The following is a 24,864-nucleotide window of genomic DNA, read 5'->3' as shown; positions in this document are numbered from 1 at the left end:
TCGGTAGTTCTCGGCCGTTTCCGGCTCGGGCCGCCCCAGTGCTTTCCGGCCAGGCGCGGCCGCGGCCGCTCGGGGGCGGTGCTGGCGGCGGAGATCGGAGCGTGGTCCGGCCGCCATGGCGTCCCCGTCCCGCAGACTGCAGACGAAGCCGGTGATCACCTGCCTCAAGAGCGTCCTGCTCACCTACAGCTTCGTGTTCTGGGTGAGGGGCCGGGCGGCGGGCAATGGGGACCTGGGGGAGGGGTCCCGGGGCTGTTGGGGGGCACCGGGGCGGTGGGACAGGGGCCTGGGGAGTAGGCGGACCCTTGGCGGGTAATGGGGTCCCGGAGGATAGTGGGGGTCCCGGGGGAGGCGGGGCGGGGTCCCGAGGATAGTGGGGGTGTAGGCGAGAGGATCTGGGGGGGGGCTGGGCTGGCTGGACCCCTCCAAGGGTGGGTGTGGGGGCAGGGGCAGGGCCCAGGCTCCAGAGGGGTTCTCCTGTCCAGTCTGTAGGGACCCTCTGGCCAGGTGCCCCCATGGGCTCTAAGGTCGTGCGCCTCCCGGCGGTCTGTGCCCATCACGGGCTCCCCCCAGCCCGTGTCATGGCCCTGTACCTGTGTGGCTGGTTATGTGCCCGTCCATTGGCATGGCAGCCCCCAGGGAACAGCAGTGCCTGGAGGAGTGCACCCTGTAACCTTGTCCCTTTCCTTTCACTGCTCCCCAGGCTCCTGCAGCAGGTGAGTGTGTCCAATCTATTAGCGCTGGGCCTGTCTGCCCTACCATTGACTTCTTTGTGTCTCCCCTCTGTGTGTGCGTGTGCGCGTGTGTGTGCATGAAGGGGTCTGGAATGTGGCACCCATGGGCATGTTTGTAACACAGCAAATTATTTCCACATGGGGAAATTTAATTCCTAAAAGGTAGATTCATCTGAGTTCCTGTTTATACAATGCCTGAGGGACTGAAGTTCGGAGATAAAAATGCTCTGATTATACAAGTGCTTCCTGGATTTCCAGCTCTGCCCTTCTGATAAATGATTTCACATAAACAATTTTAATGCCCACTTTCAAGGACTTCTGCCAGTCTTTCCTGGAATCCTGCTGCCCTCCCATCCCCAGTTTATCTGTCCTTAGCCTCCCATTTCTCTCCTGTGGGATCCCTGTCTTCTTGCACACTTCCAGAGTATCTTGTGGTGTCTCTTAGGCTTTCAGTGTGTGGGTTTAAGTGACTATGGCTAAGTAAAGTGCTTTGAAGTGACAAGTGGAGTCAGGATGATTGAGTCTCAATTCTGATTTCTCCAGATCTCTGGCATTATCCTCCTGGCAGTTGGCATCTGGGGCAAGGTGGGCCTAGAGGTGTATTTCTCCCTGTTAAATGAGAAGGCCACCAATGTCCCCTACGTACTCATTGGCACAGGCACTGTTGTCATCCTTCTGGGCACTTTTGGCTGTTTCGCCACCTGCCGTGGAAGCACATGGATGTTAAAACTGGTAAGTGATCGTTGACTACCAGAAGGCTCACAAATCCAATACCTGCTTCTACAACCTAGGACTTCACCAGCTGTCTGCATGTGCTCCTTCTTTGTGCTGTGCTCTCTCTTTGTGTGTGTGTGTGTCTGCCTGCCTGCCTGCCTCAAGAAACTCTCTCTCTATTCTCTCTTTGTACAGTGCTAAGTACTGAACCATACATTCACTGACTTTCTCATATAACCACAAATGCCAGCACCTCAGCTCTGCCAAAGAGGTTGAGTCCGGGATGTGTCCTAATAGATTCTCTCCCTGCAGCCTTCTTTTCTGTGTACCTGTGTTAGCCCTGGAATGTATTTTGCTAGCAGTGACTCTCTTCTTTTCTGTCCACAGTATGCCATGTTCTTGTCCCTCATCTTCTTGATTGTGCTGGTGGCTGCTGTTGTAGGATTTGTGTTCAGACATGAGGTGAGTCCAGGTGTGACCTATCCCTCTGGTACTTTAACCCCTTCCCTCCTCTTCCTGAGGCCAGGACTTGGATACAGCCCCTACACAGGACAGAGTTCTCACTTACTTGTTATTTCTTCTTACTTTGTGTAATCCCCTAGTTGTTGCATACTGAGGTCTAAATTCTGCTCCTTTTTATTCAGGTATAAATCTGGAGTAATCCTTTTGACTTCAGTGGAGTAGTCTGGATTTACAGTGTTGTTGCTGAGAACAGAATTTGGCTCATTTTCTGATTCCGAATGTTCAAAATGCGCAAAAAAGCTGAATAAGAAAAGTCTTTGTCATATAAAGATGTAAAAAGTGCTAAAAAAAGAAAGTCACATCAGAAAAGTTTAATTAGTTAAACAGGCAAGTTAAATGAGAGAAATTTAGGGCCAACATTGGGGGACCCACAGGTAGGGGTTCTGAACTGGGAGTGGGAACTAAATCTGAACTGTTTTCTTTGAATACAACCTTTAAATAACTAGCTTTACTCCCTTTGCCAGCATGGTTCATACCATAACCAACACAGCTGGCCTCTTTCTAATTTTTGTATACATGTGACATGATTGGGATGGACTTTCTTTGATTCACAAGAATTAATTTGTAGTTGCACTGCTGATGATTAATCAAAATATTAGCAAAGATAAAATTAAAGCTAAACTTGAACTCAGTACTTGTGAAATACAACTGTAACTCTACCTACCAAGTTAACCAGTATTTAAAATCAACAGGGATTTAGAGAGACTATATGTAGAGTGCCTAGAAATAATCGCAATGGGTGCATTACACTATCCAAAAGAAATTTTAGTCACTAATCCCTTAAAGTTCCTTAATTTGGGTAGAAAAGTATTTCAGTGATTAGAAATAACCTGCCTATAATGAGGTGGAGGAGATAGTCAAAGGCATAAATGGCTATTAGACATCTACCTCCTATTTGTGCCTTTGAACATCTCCCCCAAGGAGTGTAAAGTGGAAACCAAAACCATTCCCTAGTTCCTACTAAGCTTGACAGACGTGCACATTTTTATATAAAACAGACTTTTTAATTTGTGAGTTGATCCTTCATCTGAAATGTGCCAGTCAGATTGATTCTGCAAGTGTCTTTGGCCATAAATGAGGCTCACACAAACCATGATTTTATTTGTGATGTCACAGTGATTAGGTCTGCCTGTAAATGCAAGAATTAAGTTCTAGTGCTTGGTGCAGTTGGGGCAGTGCTCCTTGCCCTAATCCCCAGTTCATCTTTATAGCCAATCTCACATCTGGATAGTAACAGGAATGACTTTCTAACATGGTTTAAGTCATTCCTGGTTCTCTGTTTCTGATGGAGTTGTGTTTTTAAGACAAAGGAGTTCTTGTGACAGGGAACTCTTTGGGACCTGTAGCCTTCTGAGGCTTAGTTTATGAAAATCTTTCTCTTCTCTGCAGATTAAGAACAACTTTGAGAGCAACTATAGTCTTGCTCTGAAGAACTACAATGCAACAATGGATCCCCACAGCGAGGCAGTGGATACCATCCAGAGAACTGTGAGTGCTCATATTTGGTTCCTTCTAAAGAAACTGGTGGAGAAGCCTGTATCCTCCAGATGCATGGCCCAGGACACCCTGATACTTGGGTTGTGCAGCAGCTGAGGCTGGGGCCCCCATGCACAGGCAAAGTATAATGCAAGGAAGGCCCTATTTTACCAGGAGGCATTAAACATTAGTTGCCTTCTCTACTACTGCCAGAGCTTTTCCTCAGAAGGAGAGTGTGCTTCAGCCTCCCCTTGCCTCATTCCCCATGTAATTGGCTCAGAATACTGGGGAGCAGTATTGCCTTAATGTTCCCAGTTCTCAAGCATACGAGGGACAGCCGTTATGATGGACGGCATAGAGGGTGGCTGTGTTCACACAGGCGGCCTTGCAGGGTATGTGCTGCACAGATCTTATCTGAGTGCCTAGAGTGTGCTTGTCCCTGTACAAAACTGGCAGATTGTCCTTGTCCTGCATATATCTATATCCCTGAGACTGTCTCAAAGTATTTTCATTTGAAGAAAAATAGCTGCTATGCGCTGTTCAGAGGAGGTGATAGGTAAAGGGCAGGAAGTGGTGGAAGCTGTCTACACAGGGCTGTTGGGTTACAATGAGGAGGGGCTTGAGGGGGAAACATTTGGGGTGCCTGCAGTGATTGGTGTAGCCTTGGGGATGTGGTGCTTTGGGGTTCATGCACTACTCCTTACTGTTCTAAAACTTGATTTCCCCAGTTACACTGTTGTGGAGTCCAGAACTACTCAGACTGGGTGAACACTACCTATTTTGCACAGAAGGGAATCCCTCTGAGCTGCTGCAAGTTCCAAAACTGCACAGACCGTGATCTGAAGGAGCTGGATAAAGCCAAGGCTATGGTGTATGGTAATGTAAGTGAATCTCAGAGACTGTCCCTCTCTGTGTCCTGGAAGCAGGTGTCGGGAGGGGAGAGCTGGGATACTTTGATCTTCTTTCCCTGGTAGAGAATCAAGTCCTGTAGGTGGGAGGGAACTTTGTTCCAGAAAGAGGGTTATTGTGTTACAGGAAACTTGTATGCAGTAATGGGGGTGAAGGCCATGTTGCTGCTGATAGCTTCTCTACGCATCTTTCCCCTATCTCCAGTGCTTTTTCTCAGGTTCTCTGGAAGTCCCAGCTATTCCCTGTTGGTGGGAAAGAATCTGTGTCTGCATTAGCTTGCCTGCACTGTACCACTTGTCCTGTGTGTGAGAAGGGGTTTGTGTAAGATACTGTTGTATAATGCATTATGTTCCTGTAGCACTTAGTCCTCACAGGTCCCCTGTGAAGAAAGTATACAGGGGAATGAATAGAGATGCAGAGGCAGGTAGTGTTACCTAGTGGCTAAGCTGGGACTAGAAAGTCTGAGTTCAGCTCCTGGCTCGGACACTGATGTACTTGTGACCTTCAGTGAATCTTGCTGCCTTTCTGTGCCTGTACATCCCCATTTGTAAAACAAGGCTAAGGCTCACCTTGGTAAAGTGCCCGGGATGAAAGATGCAAAGTACAAAGCTTTGAATGACTCGCCCACTGTCAAACAGTAAGTCAAATGGCTGAATTCAGCACAGATCCCAGGAAGTCCTGACTCCCAGGCCCTTACTTGTATTCCTTTCTGAGCTTGTTCACACCTTCAGCTGCCTGTGCGGTGTCTGTGGGTTGGAAGGATGTGCACCTGGTGTCTGGCGGCCAGGAATTGTCCATGCTATACTTTCATGCTAATTCTTTTTTTCTGCAGGGTTGTTTCAGTCTGGTAACAACAGTTATGGAGTCCAAAATGAGCGTTGTGGCTGGTATCTCCTTTGGCATCGCTTGCTTCCAGGTAAAATCTCCCTTGCTGTTCTTCTGTGGTCCTTGAGGAGCTCTGAGTCTAGTCTTCGTGTTATTAAAAGACATTAAACATAATTAATGTTTTCTTACGTATGTAAAGGCACAGCATATTTCAAAGAGGAGGAAATGGTTGACCGTTCTTCAGATTCTCCTACCATTTTACCTAAGTGCCACCCAGTCACCCATCTCCAAAGCTGGGGATGAAAATTTCTTCCAGCAAGCCTGTGTATGGCTTGAGAACAGCTCACTCTGGAAACGGCCAACTTTTAAGAGATGCCAATGCAACCAAACCTCTCCTGTTCTAACTCAGTGTTAGCTGTCTGAATTACTACTTCCAGCGCACAAACTGTCACCCCTGCTTCCGCTCCCTTTCAGGATGATAGTTTAACTAAATGAAAGTGCTTGTAGGTGACCTAAACCATCCTGAAATGCCTCTCTCAAATTCAGACCCAGTTAATACAATGACACCATCTTCTGTTAGCCACACTGCAGAACAGCGAGCACAATATTAGAGACTCCCTCTTCTCCCCCTGCTATTTCTTCCTGAGCCTCTGATTCTTCAACCTAAGGTTTTATCCTGGTGGTGAAGAAGCATCATGTCTCAAGCAGCAACGGAACTATTGTCTCCTAATCTGACCAACCTTGTCTCAGTAGGAAGCAAGAGGCCTCTGGCCTGAGCTGCTTGTGTGCATGGGGAATGTTTTGAAGTGGGCTTTCAGAAGAGCTCCCTACATTAGGTGCATGTTGAGTGCTGAGCAGTTATGAAAATCTGATCACAAGTGTCCCAGTGGGAGTTGCTTGGTGCCAATCACTCTTGCAAATCTGGCCTTTATTTAGTTGAGCTGCTTGGAAAACTTGACCCCAACTTTGGTTCCTGAGCACTTGAAAGCCTGGCTAGTGGGCTAAGGTTGGCAGGTTTTGCCTTCATATAGGATTGCTCTGGCTGATGGAGCTTCCGGCCACATTTGGTGTCAGTCTCTGTCATCTGAGAAGGTGATCAGAATAGTGTCCCTTAATGTGTTTCTTTCATGGCTTTATCACATAGGCATGTGCTCTCACCATCTCTGTAGGGTCATCTTCCACTCTTGTGTGTGTCAGAGGTCTTAGGGAGAATTTAAAAGATAGCTGGTGCAGACCTTCCTTATCCACAGGCTCTCCCAGAATGCTGATAACTGCGACAGCACATCTGTGTGTATGAGTATGTAACAGGGCAGATATCTGAACAAGTTTCTGAGTTGCATAGTATGTCAAGTAAGATCATCTACTGTACTGCCTGGGTCTTGCTGAATGCCTCAGTTGTGGTCTGAGCCCTTGAGTCTTTCTGCTGCAGCTGCTAGGTTTGCTGAAATCCGCTGTGTTCTGTGATGTTTGGCTGTGATTGTTTCTAGGAACTGGAACACTTTGTAGTCGGCAAGGAAGACAAAGACACAGATGAACTACACCTCATAATTTGACTTGACTCTTGTTTCGAGGTGATTTCCATTCTTTCTGTAATTCTCAAACACAGAGTCACAGATCTCTGTATTAATTCCAAATGGCAGAACTCCTTATTTTCTTCAAAGCGTGTTTGCTTTTGAGTAAAGAGTATGAAGAAACAGCAGCTTGGGATTAATGCAAAGGAGTACGCAGACCCAGAAACCAGAGAAGAGACTGACAGAGTGAGATTGTGTATTGATTGCTTGGTTTATTTTAGCTTTAATTTACTCTTCATTGAAGGAAATTGCCTGAAAGCAGTCTGTGAGGCATATAGGCACATCCTGTCCGAGTCAAGGTTTAACATGTAATAGCACGAGCACAGAGAGAAGAATCTCGGCCAGCCTGTTTTATTCTGATATTAGTTTGCTACTGTGCTGTTCCCTCTAACAGACAGACCCAATAAGGATGGGGAGAGGTTGGAGCAGACCTTTATCTTGCAGCTGGTACATTTGCAAACTGTCTTCATTGCATTTTGTTGTCAGTTTCCTAGGGCTGGAGCCAGTCGGTCTCTTTCAGCTGCTATCCATTTCCTCCCTCCTTCCTGGGATGTGCATATATCACTCTGCTCATTACAGCTTCCAAATAGGGCAGCTGAAATTTGACTGATGAGTAAGTGGGTGGGCCCATGTGCTTTCGTCAGCTCTAGGCGTGTAACCGCATTGTAGTGGTTGCAGTTATTGAGAAACGTGTCATTGTGTGGGGCTTAGAATCATATAAACATTTCATGATTTATTCTCAAGTGAACTTTGTTGTGTCACACAAGTAAAAGGCCCAGTTCTGCAACTTTGCCTCCCGTGAGTACAGTTACAGGCATGAGTGTTTTTAGGATCAGGTCCTAAATGTCTTTGGTACAGAAAACAGCTGCCTGGAGCCCACACGACAGTAATAACTGATGTGTGTCCTTCAGCATTTTCACATCAGAAACACACCAACCTTGATTCCATCATTGTCCTTGCAGTGGGGAGAGGCAGTTGATATTTTCTACTGGTTGTGTAATGGGCTGTGACGCTCCTGAGAGCCATATAATCTCTGTGAAATTACCATGAAACAGTAGATGGTTCATAAAGCAAATTCTAGCAAGAAGCAACATTAACTCTCTCTCACAGGGAGCTCCTTCTCACTGATGGCTGCCAGGATCTCTGACTCTCAGCTTTATCCATCCTAAAGCGAAGGAGCCCAGATTTTGGTTTTGCAAAACCGCATCATCCAGATTTTGCTTTTATAAAACCAAAGCAAAGTGTCCAGTGCTTCAGACCTCAGTTGCATTGTTTCCAAATCATTGCAGTTTGGATGTCCCATTTTGGGCGACCTATACTTAGTTTATTTTTTCACATTTCAGTTGGTTGGGATCTTTCTCGCCTGCTGCCTTTCCCGGTACATCACAAACAATCAGTACGAGATGGTGTAAAAAGCCAGTCTTTGACCCAGGTATGTCTGTCCTGCAGTGCCGTGTGTGTGTGTGTGTGTGTGTGTGTGTGTGTACATATACTTGTGCACGGAATCGTGTGCCTGTCTGCAAATCTAGGGATGAGGGAGATCTTTTGTAGGCTTGCGCTTTCATAAGACTGTGTGCATACGTGCACAAAAAGGTCTGGGCAAGGAAGCATGTACACCCATGTGCAGGTCCACCCACTCAGGGATGTGCAGGGCTCTGCTCAAATCTGTTTCTTCTATAAGCAGCTAGCAGAGAGAAGAACCCACATTTTGTAGTAAGCAGTTCTTTAACTCTTAAAGTTTAAAGTGAAATAGAAAACTTCATGGATCTACCTATGTGCAAGGACAGAGCAGACAGGTGCTGTGGAATCTCCTACACATGTGTGCTCATGCACCTTAGTTAGTTACCTAGACCTCCTTCCCATCACCATAGACCTAGACGCATTATCTAGAGCACCCTTTCCATCACTCCCTCTATGGTACTAGTTGTGCTTCTTCCCAGCTCTTTTAGTGAACTACAATTCTAGCTTGCAGTGCTCCCTGCTATTCTAGTACTGCCTCTCCTCCTCTTCTTCACCAACTACTCTGCTTCTGCACCTCAGTGTAACCCGCAGCTCCCTCCCTGATCCCATACTGGGCCTTTCAGAGCAGGTGTGAAGATGTTGAATGGTGGTGCATTTTGCAGTGAGGACCAGTATCTGCTGTGGAATAGCATGCGACCCACAAACTTGCTTCCACTGTGTGACTTAAGCTCTGTGAGATTCCTGATCTCTAGACCTGGGAAACATGTTTGTTCATTAACCATTCTTTGCTTTTTGAATTTTAGGAAATTTCCTCTGATCTCCCTCCTCTGGAGAGCACTTCATGACCTTCAGTTTTCACCTGGTCCCAGCCTGCTGAAATCATGTTTGAACTGACTGATCCTCTTCAGAATCAGCTCACGGAATTGAGTGTACCAGCTGTTCTGTTGCAGTCAGGGAATTGTCAAAACACTATTCTTTTGTAACACTGAATGGGGTAATTAGTTTACCTGAGGTAGTTATAATAATTACATTCCTCCAGGCCCCCACAACCCCACCTCTTCAGTTTGATTGCACAATGAAGTAGCACAATATGACACTACTCTCATGTCATTCTTACACTTTTTGGTAGTTATTTAACTGGAATTCACCATTAGTTTTGGAGGTGTATTGTATGCATTAGGAACGAAGCACTCATTGCTTTCTCTTCTGCTTTCGGCCATTTAAATTATATTATGCACTTCAGCCTCTGTCACTGATCCATTGAAACACACCTACTGTTGCAACTGACTGGTCATATCATGCTATTCAGACACATTGCCATGTCTATCTGAGGCTCTGTGTTCAATAGCATCTGTTTCCAGGCTCTCTCTTCCCAGTCAAGGGTTTTATATCACTTTTTTTATAATTGTATTTTTTAAAGGGCCTCGTTCTTCTCTCCTGATCAGGTTGTAGTGATTTTTCGTAAGTTGTAGCATGAGGTTCGGTGTAGCTGTCTGTGCCGGTAGCGTTGTAGGTATGCCTCCACCGAGTTGGGCATGATTTCATCATCAGTATTATGTTCTGCTTTAATTTGTTGTTTTTGTATTAAATAGAAATCCTCTTGTCTTGAAACACAATAAATATGAAATATTTTACTCTAAAATATCAACTCGGTTGGATTTTGTCTCCAGGAAATTCCACGATGATTTCAGTGCAGGAATCTACCAGAGGCATAGATTTGTTTGCCACTTATCATACATCCATTCTGGCCTTGCACATAACCCTTGTAGCATAGCAGCACATATTCTCTCTAATCCGTCACTCCGTTGGCTCAATTTCAATTAGAGAAGTTATTTGTATTCTCTTTCTAAAAACTGTTGTGCAACATTGCTGATGGAGAACAGCCAACTCCTGGCATGGAATGCTGCAGGCAAAGTTCTGCCGAGTGAATCTTAGGCAGGACAAAGTTCAGTCCTTATGTAAGCAAATACATCCTCTGCTATCTTTGTTGCTGAATTTTGCCCGTTCTGTAAAGTGCTTTGGGATCCTTTAGAGGAGAGGGTACTCTGGAACTGTATGAAGGGGGATTTGCTCTTCCTGGCTTTCTATGAACAGGTCCCCACCTTTCTCCAATAAGAGAGCACAGGGTGGTGAGGCCCTCCTTTTTCCTGAAGACATTACAGTATGTTCCTCCTTCACCTGAGTTTGGTGCTCGGTTGAGTTTGTCTGACTAATCCTGTGCACTGGATTGGGAATTAATGCTCAGGAAAGTCTGGGACAGGGGGATGTGGTGCGGTACAGTCAGCCGGGCACTGTTCTAGTAATCACCGTATGAGCATGAAAGGAGGAGGGATTAGAACGGTTTGGGAGCTACAGGACAATGATAAAGGGTCTCCACCCTGATGCAGAGAGTGCTTTTCACAACATTAACCTGCCCTTCCTGTCACCAAAACCAGTGCTGCTGAAAGGCAGCCTGCCCTGGCCCCAAAAGCCTGAGTGGAGGAGCAGAACTACATCAGTGTTCCAGCAGACCATAATTGCCTTGTTCTGTACCCCCCTGAAGCTCTGTTACAGGCCACTGCCAGAGACAGGATACTGGGCAAGATGGATCCTGGTCTGACCCAGTATGGCAGCTCTTTAGTTCTTTTGTTAGCAGTGGCCCACTAAACTGGTTTTATTTCTGACCGCAAAACTTAATATTCCGTTTAGCTTCAGAAAATAAATCAAACTCTTGTATGTCAGTTCCCAGATGGCTTTGTTAAAAAGCCTCCAAGGTTTTCAAGGCAAGGTAAAGTGCATTAGCACTTTTGACTATTAACGTAACAATATAGACATTGTCCAATTACAGCTAACGACTGGACAGCCTGGATAAAAACAAATGCTAATGCAGGGACGTGTCTAACTGCAGCTGTGTCCATCGGAAAGCCCGTGCAAAGACACATGAGCCTGCACATAGTCCTTTTCGGCTGGCTTGTGTGCTGCGCCATATAGGCCAATAAGTGTAGCCCTAATTTAATCTGGTTCTAAATCAGGGTTTGTCTAGATAAACAGTTGCACCCCATCTTGCTGCTTGTTAAATTGACAGTGCATTAGCCTGTTGTGCACTCACTGTCCACGTGGACCCTGCTGTCATGCCTAAAATGTTCCCTGGTGCATTTTGGTCTACTTCCGTCTCAAAGGAGTGGATCGGAAGGCACCAGGGAAGTGTTAATGTGCAGTAGCAGTGTCCACAGGAGCTAGCTAACGCGGGGCAGATTCATACTCCAGCTTGTTGCGCACTAACTGTTCAGCTAGACAAGCCCTCAGGTGGTGATTGTGCAAATTATTTTGGTCCCTTTTTGGGCTGTGTCTAAAGTCCCATATGTTGCCACACTTTGGCCCCTATTTGGTGCTAATCACTTCATGCTATCCATTGCCGTTAAAATTCGTGCTGATTGACATTTACTGTGATCTGAGGGCTGGTTTGTGGCTTACCTCAATGATGATGTGGTTCTTAGATTCTTAGGCCAGGTGGCCACATGATTAAACCACCACAGTTGGCACTTATTGGCCCTCTTGTTGGAAAGTCTCAGTAGAGACACTTGGGATTGCAGTAATGCATGACCTACTCATAGCTTCAGAGGTAGTCTCCCAAGGCCAGCATTGAGGCATGTGTTTACAGAGGTGTGTCTTCATGCTACCTGTGCCAGACCCCGTGTTGCTGGATTCTGGTACTTTCCGCAAACACATTTCTTGTTTAAAAAATTGGCCCTGTTGAAGTTACTCCCCTGAGACCTTCCAGACCTCCTCCTTTTGGTGATAGGACCAATGTGACATACCCCTCTTCCCTGGCTTCATGCCTATGTTCACATTGGGAGAGCACAGGCAATGTCATCTGGTGGGGTTCCATCTCTGGAGCAGGCTTTCTGGACCCATCAGAAGTGATCCCGCCATGCTGGACTCTTGCTTCTCTTCCATCTGTTAGGATGCTGCTGGTGACTTGTCATAAATCAGCTGATGTACAGTGGGTTTCAGCTGGCTCAAAAATCCCACTGATGTGTTTACAGTGCTAAGCACCTGTGGAGATGGGGGCATTAGAAATGTGCACTGAGGTAGGTTGTGGAAGGTGTGAGTCAATGAGGATGCTCTGCATTCCTGCCTGTTCTAAAACCTGTAGTGGGGTCTAAAGCAGGGAGCAGCAGGAGTTGAGTAGCAATCAAGGGCTGCTAGTGAGAAGCTGCTGTAACATCTGTTGCAGGTGAGAGCATATGCTAACTCTTCTTAGGTGAGTTAAAAAATGAACGAGCCCCTTATCTTGCTCCAAGGTGGCTTTCCCATGTTGTTCCTTTGTCCTGAAGGTAGCTGCAATAAATAAGCCATGAGCACTCTCCCTTACTCTGCACACTTGGTCTTTTGGCAACAGCTCTGACTTCAACTCAAGAGAGAGCCACCTGGGCGTGAGTTCGTGCAAATCACAGGGCTAGTCTCCTGTACTCCTACCCTGGCTGGCTTCTGAATCACAGGCTTTCCTTTGCTGTCCTGTTACGGAGTGTAGGGATATAGGGTCTGTATATGCCGGTATTTTTTTCTGTACAATATTTATACGTCAGGAAAGAGGTTTCTGAATTCAGTTTCTGAAATAGCTGTAGCTACACCCCGTGGCCAGCAGAGAGCAGCACCGAGAGCGCATATTGATTTCATAGATTCAAGGACTGGAAGGGACCTCGAGAGGTCATAGAGTCCAGTCCCCTGCCCACATGGCAGGACCAAATACTGTCTAGACCATCCCTGATAGACATTTATCTAACCTACTCTTAAGTATCTCCAGAGATGGAGATTCCACAACCTCCCTAAGCAATTTATTCCAGTGTTTAACCACGCTGACAGTTAGGAACTTTTTCCTAATGTCCAACCTAGACCTCCCTTGCTGCAGTTTAAGCCCATTGCTTCTTGTTCTATCCTTAGAGGCTAAGGTGAACAAGTTTTCTCTCTCCTCCTTATGACACCCTTTTAGATGCCTGAAAACTGCTATCATGTCCCCTCTCAGTCTTCTCTTTTCCAAACTAAACAAACCCAATTCTTTCAGTCTTCCTTCATAGGTCATGTTCTCAAGACCTTTAATCATTCTTGTTGCTCTTCTCTGGACCCTTTCCAATTTCTCCACATCTTTCTTGAAATGCGGTGCCCAGAACTGGACACAATACTCCAGCTAAGGCCTAACCAGAGCAGAGTAGAGTGGAAGAATGACTTCTCGTGTCTTGCTCACAACACACCTGTTAATACATCCCAGAATCATGTTTGCTTTTTTTGCAACAGCATCACACTGTTGACTCCTGTTTAGCTTGTGGTCCACTATAACCCCTAGATCCCTTTCTGCCGTACTCCTTCCTAGACAATCTCTTCCCATTCTGTATGTTTGAAATTGATTTTTTCTTCCTAAGTGGAGCACTTTGCATTTGTCTTTGTTAAACTTCATCCTGTTTAACTCAGACCATTTCTCCAATTTGTCCAGATCATTTTGAATTATGACCCTGTCCTCCAAAGCAGTTGCAATCCCTCCCAGTTTGGTATCATCCGCAAATTTAATAAGCATACTTTCTATGCCAATATCTAAGTCATTAATGAAGATATTGAACAGAGCCGGTCCCAAAACAGACCCCTGCGGAACCCCACTCGTTATGCCTTTCCAGCAGGATTGGGAACCATTAATAACAACTCTCTGAGTACGGTTATCCAGCCAGTTATGCACCCACCTTATAGTAGCCCCATCTAAATTGTATTTGCCTAGTTTATTGATAAGAATATCATGCGAGACCGTATCAAATGCCTTACTAAAGTCTTGGTATACCACATCCACAGCTTCTCCCTTATCCACAAGACTCGTTATCCTATCAAAGAAAGCTATCAGATTGGTTTGACATGATTTGTTCTTTACAAATCCATGCTGGCTGTTCCCTATCACCTTACCACCTTCCAAGTGTTTGCAGATGCCTGTGCAACTGAAATTCTGACACTTTCCTTTCTGAATTCTCTCCAGAGGGGGAGAATTCCCCCTCTCCTCATCTTGTGGGTTTGCTAATGAGGGATGCTGTGCTCAGATGCTGGGATGACAAATGTGGTATAAATACGTAGACTGATCATTAAAATGTGTAATAGAAACATAGCACATGAGAGCAGGATGGCTGACTTCAATGCAACAATTATTATTTATTCTTTGTATCATCATAGCTCGTAGGAACTCCAGTTGTGGAGCAGGACCCAGTCATGCCAGGTGCTGTACAAACACACATCATGAAGGCGGTCCCTGCTTCCAGGAGCTTAGTAACCTAAGCAGGGGCCAATGTCGCTCAAATACTCAAAATGTGCTAAAGGCAACTTGTACCACAGCAGAAAGACTCTATTTTTGAATAGGTGTTGCTATATTTTGAATGGGGGACATGGGGAGAATGCAGGCACTTTATGCACCTGAAGAATAAGGAATATGTTGTATTTTGTTCCTCCAAGGATCTCCAGGCATTTTGCAGAGATGATGGTGATCCCATTTTACAGATGAAGGAAAAGGTACAGAGAGGGGGTAAGGTCACACACTGAGCATGGAGCAGAGTTTCACAGTAGAAGCCAGGTCTCCGAAATGAGTTGGTTCATAAGTGCAGTCCTGGGAGGTCTGAAGGAGACATGTTCTCTCTGCTCCCCCTACTCCCCATCGTTTTTTTTTCTTCTGTTGATGCCCCTCAATGCATCTGCAAGCCTCATGCAAATGCCAGAATGGGAAGAGGTGCTCTGTGGGATAGCTGCCCATAATGCACCACTCCCAATGCCGCTGCAAGTGCTGCAAATGTGGCCGCACCAGTGCGCTTTCAGCTGTCAGTGTGGACAGACTGCAGTGCTTTCCCTACTGCGCTCTTCAAAGGCTGGTTTAACTCAAAGTGCTCTACATTTGCGAGGGTAGCCATGCCCTTAATCTACAGCTGAGCTCTGGCTTGGCAGCTCTGTTCAGGAATCCACCAGATTCTGAGTTGTTCATTCATCAATAAATAATTAGCAGATAGAGCCTCACTCTACTTCTGGCTGCTTTGTGCTGCATGGGCAGTGCGAACTAGCTGGGATTCCTCATTGATTGTAGGAGCCCACTACAAACTGACATAAATTAGAGCACCTTTTGTGCCGCACTAATTTGATTAGTCCCTGGCTACCCCAGGATTGTGGGAGGCTGGCTCAGAGTCACCGTTGTCTCTTGCGCCTGCACTGTGCCCAGGAGCGAGCTGGCAGTGAGCCACGAAATTTTCAATAGGATTCAAGCACAGTATCATGTCTTATTTAAAGTCACGTTGGGAAGGCACTATGAGATTGCACTGGATTATTAACGTAAGTGCTCTAGCGAGGCCATTTATCGTTGCTCGTCCCTCTTTGATGTGCAGCACCGGTGGTGATGTTAACAAGCTGCTCTCTGGATTTAACTCTGTGATGTTACTTTCCTTGGGATTTTGAGCAGTGAGTAGCATGCCCTGGGTTTCCTTTGATGGAAGCACTTGTCTGACAGCACCACATAGTCTCATAAATAGAATTAAAAGAAAGGAATAAAGAAATTCTGCTCCAGGGATACAAAAGGATCCCCATAGTCCCTGACATGAACAATGTGACTGGAACAGAGACCACCCAGATACACCTCATTAAGATTTGAGCTTCAGATGGCAGGAGCTGAAGTAGCAGTTCTATGTCCAGCCAGACCCTGGGCCTGACACAAAGCTCTGGGATAGATTTTCTTCTGGGAGTTGCATAAATCAGTGCAAAATAGCTCTGAGCAGCCCAAACAGAGAACAGCTTATTCTCTGAAAGCTAGAGACTGATCATTGCCGTGACTCAGAATCTTGCAAAGGGATTGTGAGTCCACAATGACGATGATACAATGAAAGGGCTTTTTATTTATTTATTTCATGCAATGTGGTGGTGAAAAATCCAAGAGAGAAGCGCAGCCTGTCTTTGGAATGCAAGAAGGAATCAGACTGATGACAGAGTTCCATGTCTTTGTTCATCTTGGCATCTATTATCTGAAAGAAATGCCTCCAAATGATGCCTAGGGATGGGTGAACTGCCTAGAAATAATATAAACTGATTTAACCTTCTTCCAAACTGGAACTGAAACATTGTTGAGGCTTGGAAAAGTTTAGCGCTTGTTTCCCTTTTGTTTGCACGTGCCTCTTCACTTCTGGTCCCCGACTAAATTAAGAAGCAGATGAAACTCGGAAAGATCTCTGGCTACACTGTTTTTCAAAAATGCCCCACTGGCCAGGGGGCATCTTTTTGTTCTGTTTGTACAGTGCCTGGCACAATGGTCCATGACTAGGTTTCCTAGGCATTACTGCAATACAAATGATAACAGTAATAGACACTGGTTCAGCTCTCCTGAGGTTAACAACGTTGGGAGCCCTCGTGTGGAAGAGCTTCTGGCTGCTGCCACTGCCAGCATTTTAAGTACACTTGATTAGATCTGCTGTGAACTAGGTTAGACGACCTGATGCTTAACATTCCTGCTGCTTGGCTATCGTAGGGCTTCCAACCTTGTTACTGCTGATGGAGCTGCAATGTTCGAGCCATGGTGCAAGACATCTTTGTAAATGTCCCTAGTCTAGGCCAAGCCCACGGTGGAGGCCAGTCTCGTGGAATTTCTGGACCATCTGACCCATTAGACTTTTTAAGGTTTCTCAGCAGTAAGTAAGACATGTTATAGCAAATTCAGTAACTGTTGCGAAAAAGAATAGTGGTAATGTAACTTCAAGGTTTTATATCAAGAAGATGAAGCATGGGAGAGTGTTTGCTAGTCTCTCCTACTTTGTAAGGGTGTATTGCCCTATCCCTGTTTGTCCATCCTCTACCATACCAGTACCGTGGTCAAAACACTCCTCCTTTTACTAAAACAAGCACTTTAAAGAGTGAAACAAAAAATCAAATTAAGAAAAAAATAAGGGCTTTTGACCGTTAGCCCATGCCACTGCTACACACCGAATGGATTTTGTATGTGATTAGTCCTGACAGCTTAAAAGTTTAATCTATTTCTTTGAAGTCAGTGGGGGCAGGGAGGAAGGTGGCCAAGGTACTTGGTTTTGTATCTATAGGGCCTTGTTCCTTTGAAGGCTTTAGAGGGAACATCCAAGTTGCTAGGCAATCTGTGTGTAGAGGAGAGATGATCCTATAGAAGTAGGGTGGTCAAGTGGATTGGGCTCTGGAGTGGAGCTCAGGACTCAGGAGACCTGGTTCTGTTCCCAGCTCTGCCACCGACCAGCTGTGTCCCCTTTGGCAAGTCACATCACCTCTCTGTGCTTCAGTTTCTCCATCTGTAAAATGGGGATAGTGATACTGATTTCCATGGTAAAGTACTTGGTGATCTCTGGGGTTATATAAGAACTAGGTGATATCATTGTGATTAAAGCACTGGAGCGGGCAATACATCCCTGCCTCCCAGGGCTGGGACAGTGAATTTCTTGATGTTTGTAAAGGGGATGAGCTTGATGGGAGGCTCTATGTAGTACAGAGTATCATTCTTTGGTGACCTCTCTTTACATGGACAATGGGGCCCATGTATTGGCTTACCATGCCCTCATTTAGTGAGAGCTTCCTTGGAGTAACTACTGCCCAACTTGCAGCCTCAGATGTGTTGAAGTTTGTCTGCCTCTTCCATGATCCTTGTAGAGAGGTTAGCCCGGGCTTGTCTCACTCCAGGGCAGCGGCGAATCACACTCCCTCACTACACTCTGTTTATGTATTGGGGAATTAGCTCGGCCATGGGAGTCCTCCCCGGGCAGCCCTGGTGGGGGCAGAAATAAGTACAGTTAGGCCAGGGCCCTACGTCAGGGTGGGGCAATGATGAGTCAAGAGCTCAGGCCCTCAGGGAGGTCTGAGCAACAATAGTACAAACAGTAGCAAGGCAAGCCCAAGCTTTAGGTCAGGGCAGGGCAACAATGAGTCAGGGGCTCAGGCCCTCAGGGAGGGCTGAGCAATAACAGTAGCCCCAAGCCTCTAAAAGGCCTGGGAGAGTTGGGTGGCAGGGGGGACACAGGCCCTCCCACTCCACTGCATCCCAGCCCGGGGCCCTAGCAGCGGCAGAAGACCGCTAGATCATGGCCACAACACACTGACATGGGCTCTGGCAGTGCTGCAGCCAGACTAGGGTCGGCTGCCCCCGGGCTACTTCCTACCTCCCCCTTGTGTGGTACCTGGGTCAGGGTGGTGTCCTCCAGGGGGTACAGCACCATGGGCTCCTCAGGGTAGCTGGCGAGAGGCAGGCCCGGCAGCTCCTCCGGGTAGTTGGTGCAGGGCAGGTCAGGCCAGTCCTTGCATGGACCGTGGGTCACTGGTGCTTCCCAGTCGTGGCCTAGGCCAGAAGCATCTGGCCTCTCCGGCGGCTGCTTTTCCAGTGAGCTCTGAGGTCGAGCCTTTATACTTCCAGGGCACCGTCTGACTCTCAGGGGGGTGGGCTCAGAGCTCACTAGCTCTGCCCACTCTGGTGTCCGGAAGGGCTCGTCTCTCTCTGGGGCAGTGGAGAACCACAATCTGCTCAGGGTGGGACAGCAGTTTCAAGTGGTTTTTCTTTACCTCTCGGCATTCAGGTTACCTCTCTTTGTAATTGCCCTGGCGGATGTAGATGCCCTGTAGTTGTTCTGCAGATCTGAACTGCTGCTGATTGTTTAAAGCACTTAGTTGCTTGTGTCTGGCTTCCCTATGCAATGTGATTCCTACTTGTGCACCTGCTTGTAGTTTAGGCTGGTGATATGGCTACTGTAGCATCTGTACCCTGCGCTCTTTCTAGGCACATGCCTCAAAGCCAGCTGAGGTGTGGAGGGAGGCAGTCGTTCTGCACCAGTGATGCTACACAACAGTTTTTAAGTAAGAATGTAGGAATTTACCTCCTGGTCAGATCCATGGTCCATCTAGCCTTGTGACCTGCGGCAGGCAGCAGATGCTTTGGAAGAAAGTGTACAACCCCCATAGTGGATGTGGAAACAGAGAAAAGGATTAAGGGAATTTGAACGCAGATATCTTAACTTTTAGGAATAAAGTAAGAATCAGGCTAACACTAGCTCTAATAACACAAGATTTCAGGCAGGGCCTGGGCAAGTGGAAAGCAAGTGGAACAAAAAAATCTGTAAGCGATATTGTTTTTCGACCTTGTGTTAGATAAGAATGGAATACAGACTGTAGCAGGAACTGCTGAGAAAAGTAAGATATCAGAAGGAATATAAGATGCAGTTGTTGATCATTATTGTCTGTAACTAAAGGTATAAATGCTTGCCCTAATTGTTTATCTAACAGAGACCTGCCTGGGACAGGGGTTTTTACCGCCTCAAATAAGGGAAAGGTTGTATTGAGTCCGGACATAAAGAATTAAGGTTATTGTTAAATAAGATGTCTCTAGATTAGGGTGACCAGATAGCAAGTGTGAAAAATCGGGACAGGGGTGGGTAGTAATAGGAGCCTATATAAGAAAAAGCCCCAAATATCGGGACTGTCCCTATAAAATCGGGACATCTGGTCACCTACTCTAGATATGGGGAATGAATGTTTGTGTATGAATGAATGAAGGGGAGGTATGAGCCGCTGACCAGGTCTAAGACTTAAGCTGCCTCCAGCCGCCCCAGGGCTACCCCATGTGGGAGTTCTGAAAGCAAGGGGGGTCAGCTGAACCTTGTGACCAGCGGAGAGGTTTCCGTTACTCATGAGCCGCTGACCAGGTCTGGGACTTAAGCCGCTAGCCGGTGGAACCCCGTGACCCAGTGGACCCTTTTCCTGTGAGAGAGTAAGAATTTTCGTTTAGCTTATGAGCTGCTGACCTAGAGGACAGGGCACACCTCAGTATGATTCGAAGATGGGGGAGGGGGCGACAGAATTCCCCCACACCATTGAAGGGAACCCCTGCGTACCATATGTACGTGCATTATGGTCCTGGGACCTACAGGTATTTAGAAAATTAGAATTTTTATACGTGTGATAATCCATATAAATAATTCCCACTAGATGGTACCTTCGATCTGGATAAAATCATATACCTCAGAAGAACCCTTACATCACCAAAAGTTCTAACAAACAGTGGGAGCAATTTGTCTATTGGTGGGCGCAGGGCCGGCTCCAGGGTTTTGGCTGCCCCAAGCAGCCAAGCAAAAAAACCAAAAACAACAACAACAACAAAAAAAGCCGCGATCGCGATCTGCGGCGGCAATTCGGAGGAAGGTCCTTCGCTCCGAGCAGGAGTGAGGGACCGTCCGCCGAATTGCCGCTCGTGCCACCCCTCTCCGGAGTGGCCGCCCCAAGCACCTGCTTGGTAAGCTGGTGCCTGGAGCCGGCCCTGGGTGGGCGGAAGCTACAATGAGACTCCATGAGTCTCGAGTGCGGAGTCTGAAGTCTCCCAGGAAAAATTAAAAACCCAAGTGCAGGATTTGATAATGAAATGTAAAGCATCTGGATGCCTCCCTACCCAAACCACTTCATCAACCCCCTCGGCTCCTGTATATCCCCAATTAGTTAAGGCTGAAAGGGATGAGGAAAAAGGAACGGGTTAATTTGAAAATTCAGCTTGGCCTAGAGATAAAGAGAAAGCTGGTCTGCGTTCAAGGTCAAGAATCAACAGTCTGCCTCGCTTTGCATGCCAAGCACCAAAAAAAACCCCCATCTGGCTGTGAAAAATATAGACAGAGGCAAAACAAAGGCAACACAAGTTACAGGACTGAGATTACATTTGCAAAGGTTGGCCGCCCAGTGAGACCCAATAGTCTGCCTTTGCGACCCTGGAGCCGGTGTGGTTTGGGGATGCTGAAGAAGCCACAGGCAGCCGGCCTGGACTGGAATACTGAGCAAAGGTCTCTGAAAGGGATGCCCCAAGAGACCCCAGGGTGAAAAACCCAAGAGTGGAAGCAAGTTGGAGATTTTTTTTTTTTTTGCAGCGTTCCTCTGGTCTATTGGAATTTAACCACCTAAGTTGTATGAAAGGAATGTCAAGGAAAAGAACATGTGTAGTGTATATTGTAAAAGGGGTGAGGAAAATGCAAATATGCAATGCTACTTAATTAAAATCCTCTTAGGCTCCAAGGGGCTACAATAGGTGGTGTTTTCCTTTTTGGATTACTGTGTGTTTTTGAAAACAGGAGTTAAAGGTAACAGGCAATCAGAACTCTGGTAAGTTAATTGTGTCCCTTTTAAGTAAAAGTTTAACCTGTGAATGGCTTTGGATCTAAAAGCAGGCCGGAGGGCATCTGTGTGCTGGTGCGGGTTGCCTAATTGATAAGGTAGAAGCCACTGAAACCTGGCCTGCCTATGAAACAAACACAGAAAAATATGGGGGTAATTCCTCTGTTTTGTATAAGAAAGAAATATTTTAAACGATAACTGATCGCCCCAGAAGGGGTAGAAATATGTTTTGTCTTTTAGAAAATTAGAAAAAGCTAATGCCAGCTAAAGAGCGATCCAACATACCATGCATTTACTGGCACAATAGAAATTGTGTTCTGTGTCCTATGTCTTTGTGGTGTTTTGACTTGTGGCTAGAATTGTTGTGTTTAGTTTTCTACAGGACAGCCTAGTTTAAAACCAAATGGAAAGGTTAGAGCTAAATGCAGATACTCGTTTATCCAACTTGGAATACAAAGTGGTTTGGATACTATCAGGAAATACTAAGGTTTTAATATATGTGACAGAGGCTGCACCAAAAACTGATAAATGTTCTTGGAGCAGTGCTGGGTGTACTTTACACCCTGATCACCTTTGGCGCTCCCCGGACGGCCACCTGGTTGCGCCTCAGATGCTCTTGCCCTATTTGCTTGCGTGCACCACTGGATGGCACGCGTGAGCAAAGGGGGGGATGATTGCTGCAGTTAACGAGATTGGTATGCACCTAATTTTAATTTGCCTGGTAGTTGGTCTTTTCCATTTCTGTAGTCTTAGATCTGCTGTTTTCCTTTCTGCTGGCCTTGCTATTTTGCGGGCCTGTGCAGCTGGATTTTTTTGGGGCACATTTCAGCCCTGTCTTTCTCGGCTGTCGGCCAGGTCTCAGCTATGAGCAGTGTCCTTGGGCGGGGGCCCGCGTCTTATCTTCGGACTGAGTTTGCTAATAGTGTTTAATTCATTCGTTCCCTGCTCCTTTCTTCTTCTTCTCTTCCCCCCCTCGGCCTCTTGTACTTGCAAAGGAAACTTCCACTTTCCACTCACACACCTTTGACCCTCCCCAAAATGCTTTGCGATGCTTGCAATAGTGTTGGCCGCATACAGTGCTGATCTACCTTTCCTGGAGACTTACTGAGGGAGGAGGGTCAACAATATAATATTGCCAGCAATATAATATTGGAAAAGCAATTAAAGCTAGAAAAGCAGTTAAAGCTAGAAAAGCTGCACACCTCTTGGGGACCTTTTGTAAATATTCAGATTAATGTTATTCAAATGTCTAAATGTTGCAATTATGAGTATGTGTTAGTATTAGTTGATGTTTTTCAAGTTGGGTTGAAGCCTTCCCTTGTAGGAGGGCAGACACCAAGTCTGTTGTGAAAATTTTGCTTAAGGATTTAATTCCAAGGTTTGGCATACCTGTGAGTATCAACAGTGATCGTGGTACTCATTTTACTGGACAGATTGTAACGGAGTTATGTGCAGCCTTGCAGATCCAACAAAACCTCCATTGTCCCCACCACCTGCAGTCTGCCGAGACAGTGAAACGTCAGAATGGGATTCTGAAAAACAAACTGGCCAAGAATTGTGCAGAAATAAACTTAAAATGGCCAAATGCCCTGCCATTAGCATTGATGAGCATGAGGGCCACTCCCAACCGGAAGACTGGACTTAGTCCACATGAGATCCTGACAGGGTGCCCGATGTGACTACTGTCTGTGCCCCCACTGGCCCTTGCCCAGATGGGCATTCATTTGATGGATGATACAGTGCTTAATTACTGCCAGACACTAATGAAATGTGTCAGGTCTTTTTATATAAAGGTGAAAGAAGCACTACCCAACGATCCTGAGCAACCCTGCCATTTGCTGGAACCAGGAGACTGGGTCTACATAAAGGTCCATCAACGAAAGACCGCTCTGACCCCTCGTTGGAAAGGCCCTTACCAAGTCCTGTTAACTACCAACATCACTGTGAAGTGCCAAGGACTGACTGCCTGGACCCATGCTTCTCACTGCAAAAAGGCCCCTCCACCTCGAGATGACCCTCCAACGGCTGATCAGCCTGTCCTTCTGGTACTTTTTTTTTTCTCTTTCTGGACAGCAGCAGAAAAGGACAAGGTGAAGTGCTGGTAACCTCTCCCTTGTCCACTAACAGAACCACCATACATTCACCATCTGCTGGAGGAACCCAGTTATTACAGGGTGACGTGCTGGTAACCTCTCCCCTGTAAGATGCTGAACTACAATTGTACAAGGAAAGAAGAAGAAGAAATGTTCGTTTTGCTGAAACCACCAAAGTCCAGGGATTCTTGACTACAAAAGATATTAAGAATTGGCCCTGGTGGAAGAGATGGAGTATCATAACCTGGCAGGGAGGAACTTGTGGGAACCACGCTTGGGACTGTGGTGTTGAGTGGTGGTTTGGGTTTATTCCGGGGACTGGGCTCTGTGCTTTCGGACAAGTACCTTCAGCATGTATAGCCTTCCCTAATTGGCTTTCAGATGATAAATACCAAAGGCGCCTTGCTGCCACAATCACTGCCCCTGCCATTATCCTCACTACCACTACCACCCCGTAATACATCCTAATACAGACAATACCAATGAAACCCAATGGCCAAGGCCTTTACACCTTAGTGATCCCAATGGGATGGTGCCAATAGTGCAGCAGCAATTTGGAACATTTACAAAGGTCAACAACATGATGAGAAATTAGAGCAACTGGAAAAGGCCACAGGTCTTATTATTAGAGCACAGTTAACCCAGGTACAGGCTAGGGTAGGTGAATTACATGTTAATTCTGCCCTTAGTTTAATGACCCAGAAGCTGTTGACAGAGATGGTATTGAATATCACCGAGGCAGGAAAGGGATTGCAGTGGGATCTGGCATGTTCAGAAATTCAGGATTTTCTGAATAACCAGCTCATGGCCATTCGGAGTGATCTTGAGCATCAGGCTTGGCCCACTGCCCTTACTAGTGCTGCCCTTACTAGTGCTTCAGGAACGCCATCTGATCTGTGGAGATTTTCAGGGTGGAAGTGCAGACGCTCACAGTGCTCTTTCCAAGCATATGGGCTGGTTGGAGGAGTGTGGGCTCCCACATACCGAATCCTGCTGGGTCCGTAGGGAGGATGCAAGTGGGATTGGATAATTCACCAAGATATTTGGGAAATTAAACCACCTGGTATGCCTAGCCAATTTATAGTCAGTGCTCCTGGAATAACGCCCGATGTTTGGATAGGGATAGGAAGCCAATGGACATTTTGGCCTTTAAAGCCCCTGCAGCTTCAGTGGGTACAAAAGCTGAAGCTAGGAGAAGTTGTCACTGTTTATGACGTCTGTTGGGAAGGTATGGGACAAGGAACTACCCTGACAGGACACCTACTTTTCCAAGCTAATGACAGCTGTGTGTATGTTAAGGCCACCACTTTACAAGACATACATTTTAATCTCACCGCTGTTACAGGCAATAATATTATTTATTGGCCAGCGGATAGAATTTTACAATCAGCCCTTAGATTTCAGATATCCTTTAATTGGACTGCC

General features: G+C 46.4%; 1 protein-coding gene across 1 annotated transcript; it reads left to right on the top strand.

Annotated features, from left to right (window-relative positions):
- Positions 1-36: 36 nt before the first annotated feature.
- On the top strand, positions 37-9,860 carry TSPAN6 (tetraspanin 6). Its single transcript, XM_054040147.1, has 8 exons — positions 37-202; positions 1,278-1,466; positions 1,836-1,910; positions 3,360-3,458; positions 4,175-4,327; positions 5,188-5,271; positions 8,095-8,183; positions 9,016-9,860. Exons 1-7 carry the CDS (start codon positions 116-118, stop codon positions 8,161-8,163), a joined length of 756 nt encoding a protein of 251 aa, XP_053896122.1. The 5' UTR covers positions 37-115; the 3' UTR covers positions 8,164-8,183; positions 9,016-9,860.
- The last annotated feature ends 15,004 nt before the right edge of the window (positions 9,861-24,864 follow it).

The sequence above is a fragment of the Malaclemys terrapin genome, chromosome 9, assembly GCF_027887155.1.
Source record: "Malaclemys terrapin pileata isolate rMalTer1 chromosome 9, rMalTer1.hap1, whole genome shotgun sequence".
NCBI classification, from domain to species: domain Eukaryota; kingdom Metazoa; phylum Chordata; order Testudines; family Emydidae; genus Malaclemys; species Malaclemys terrapin.
The sequence above is the reverse complement of the archived record's forward strand: the minus strand, read 5'-3'. Positions and strand labels throughout refer to the sequence as shown.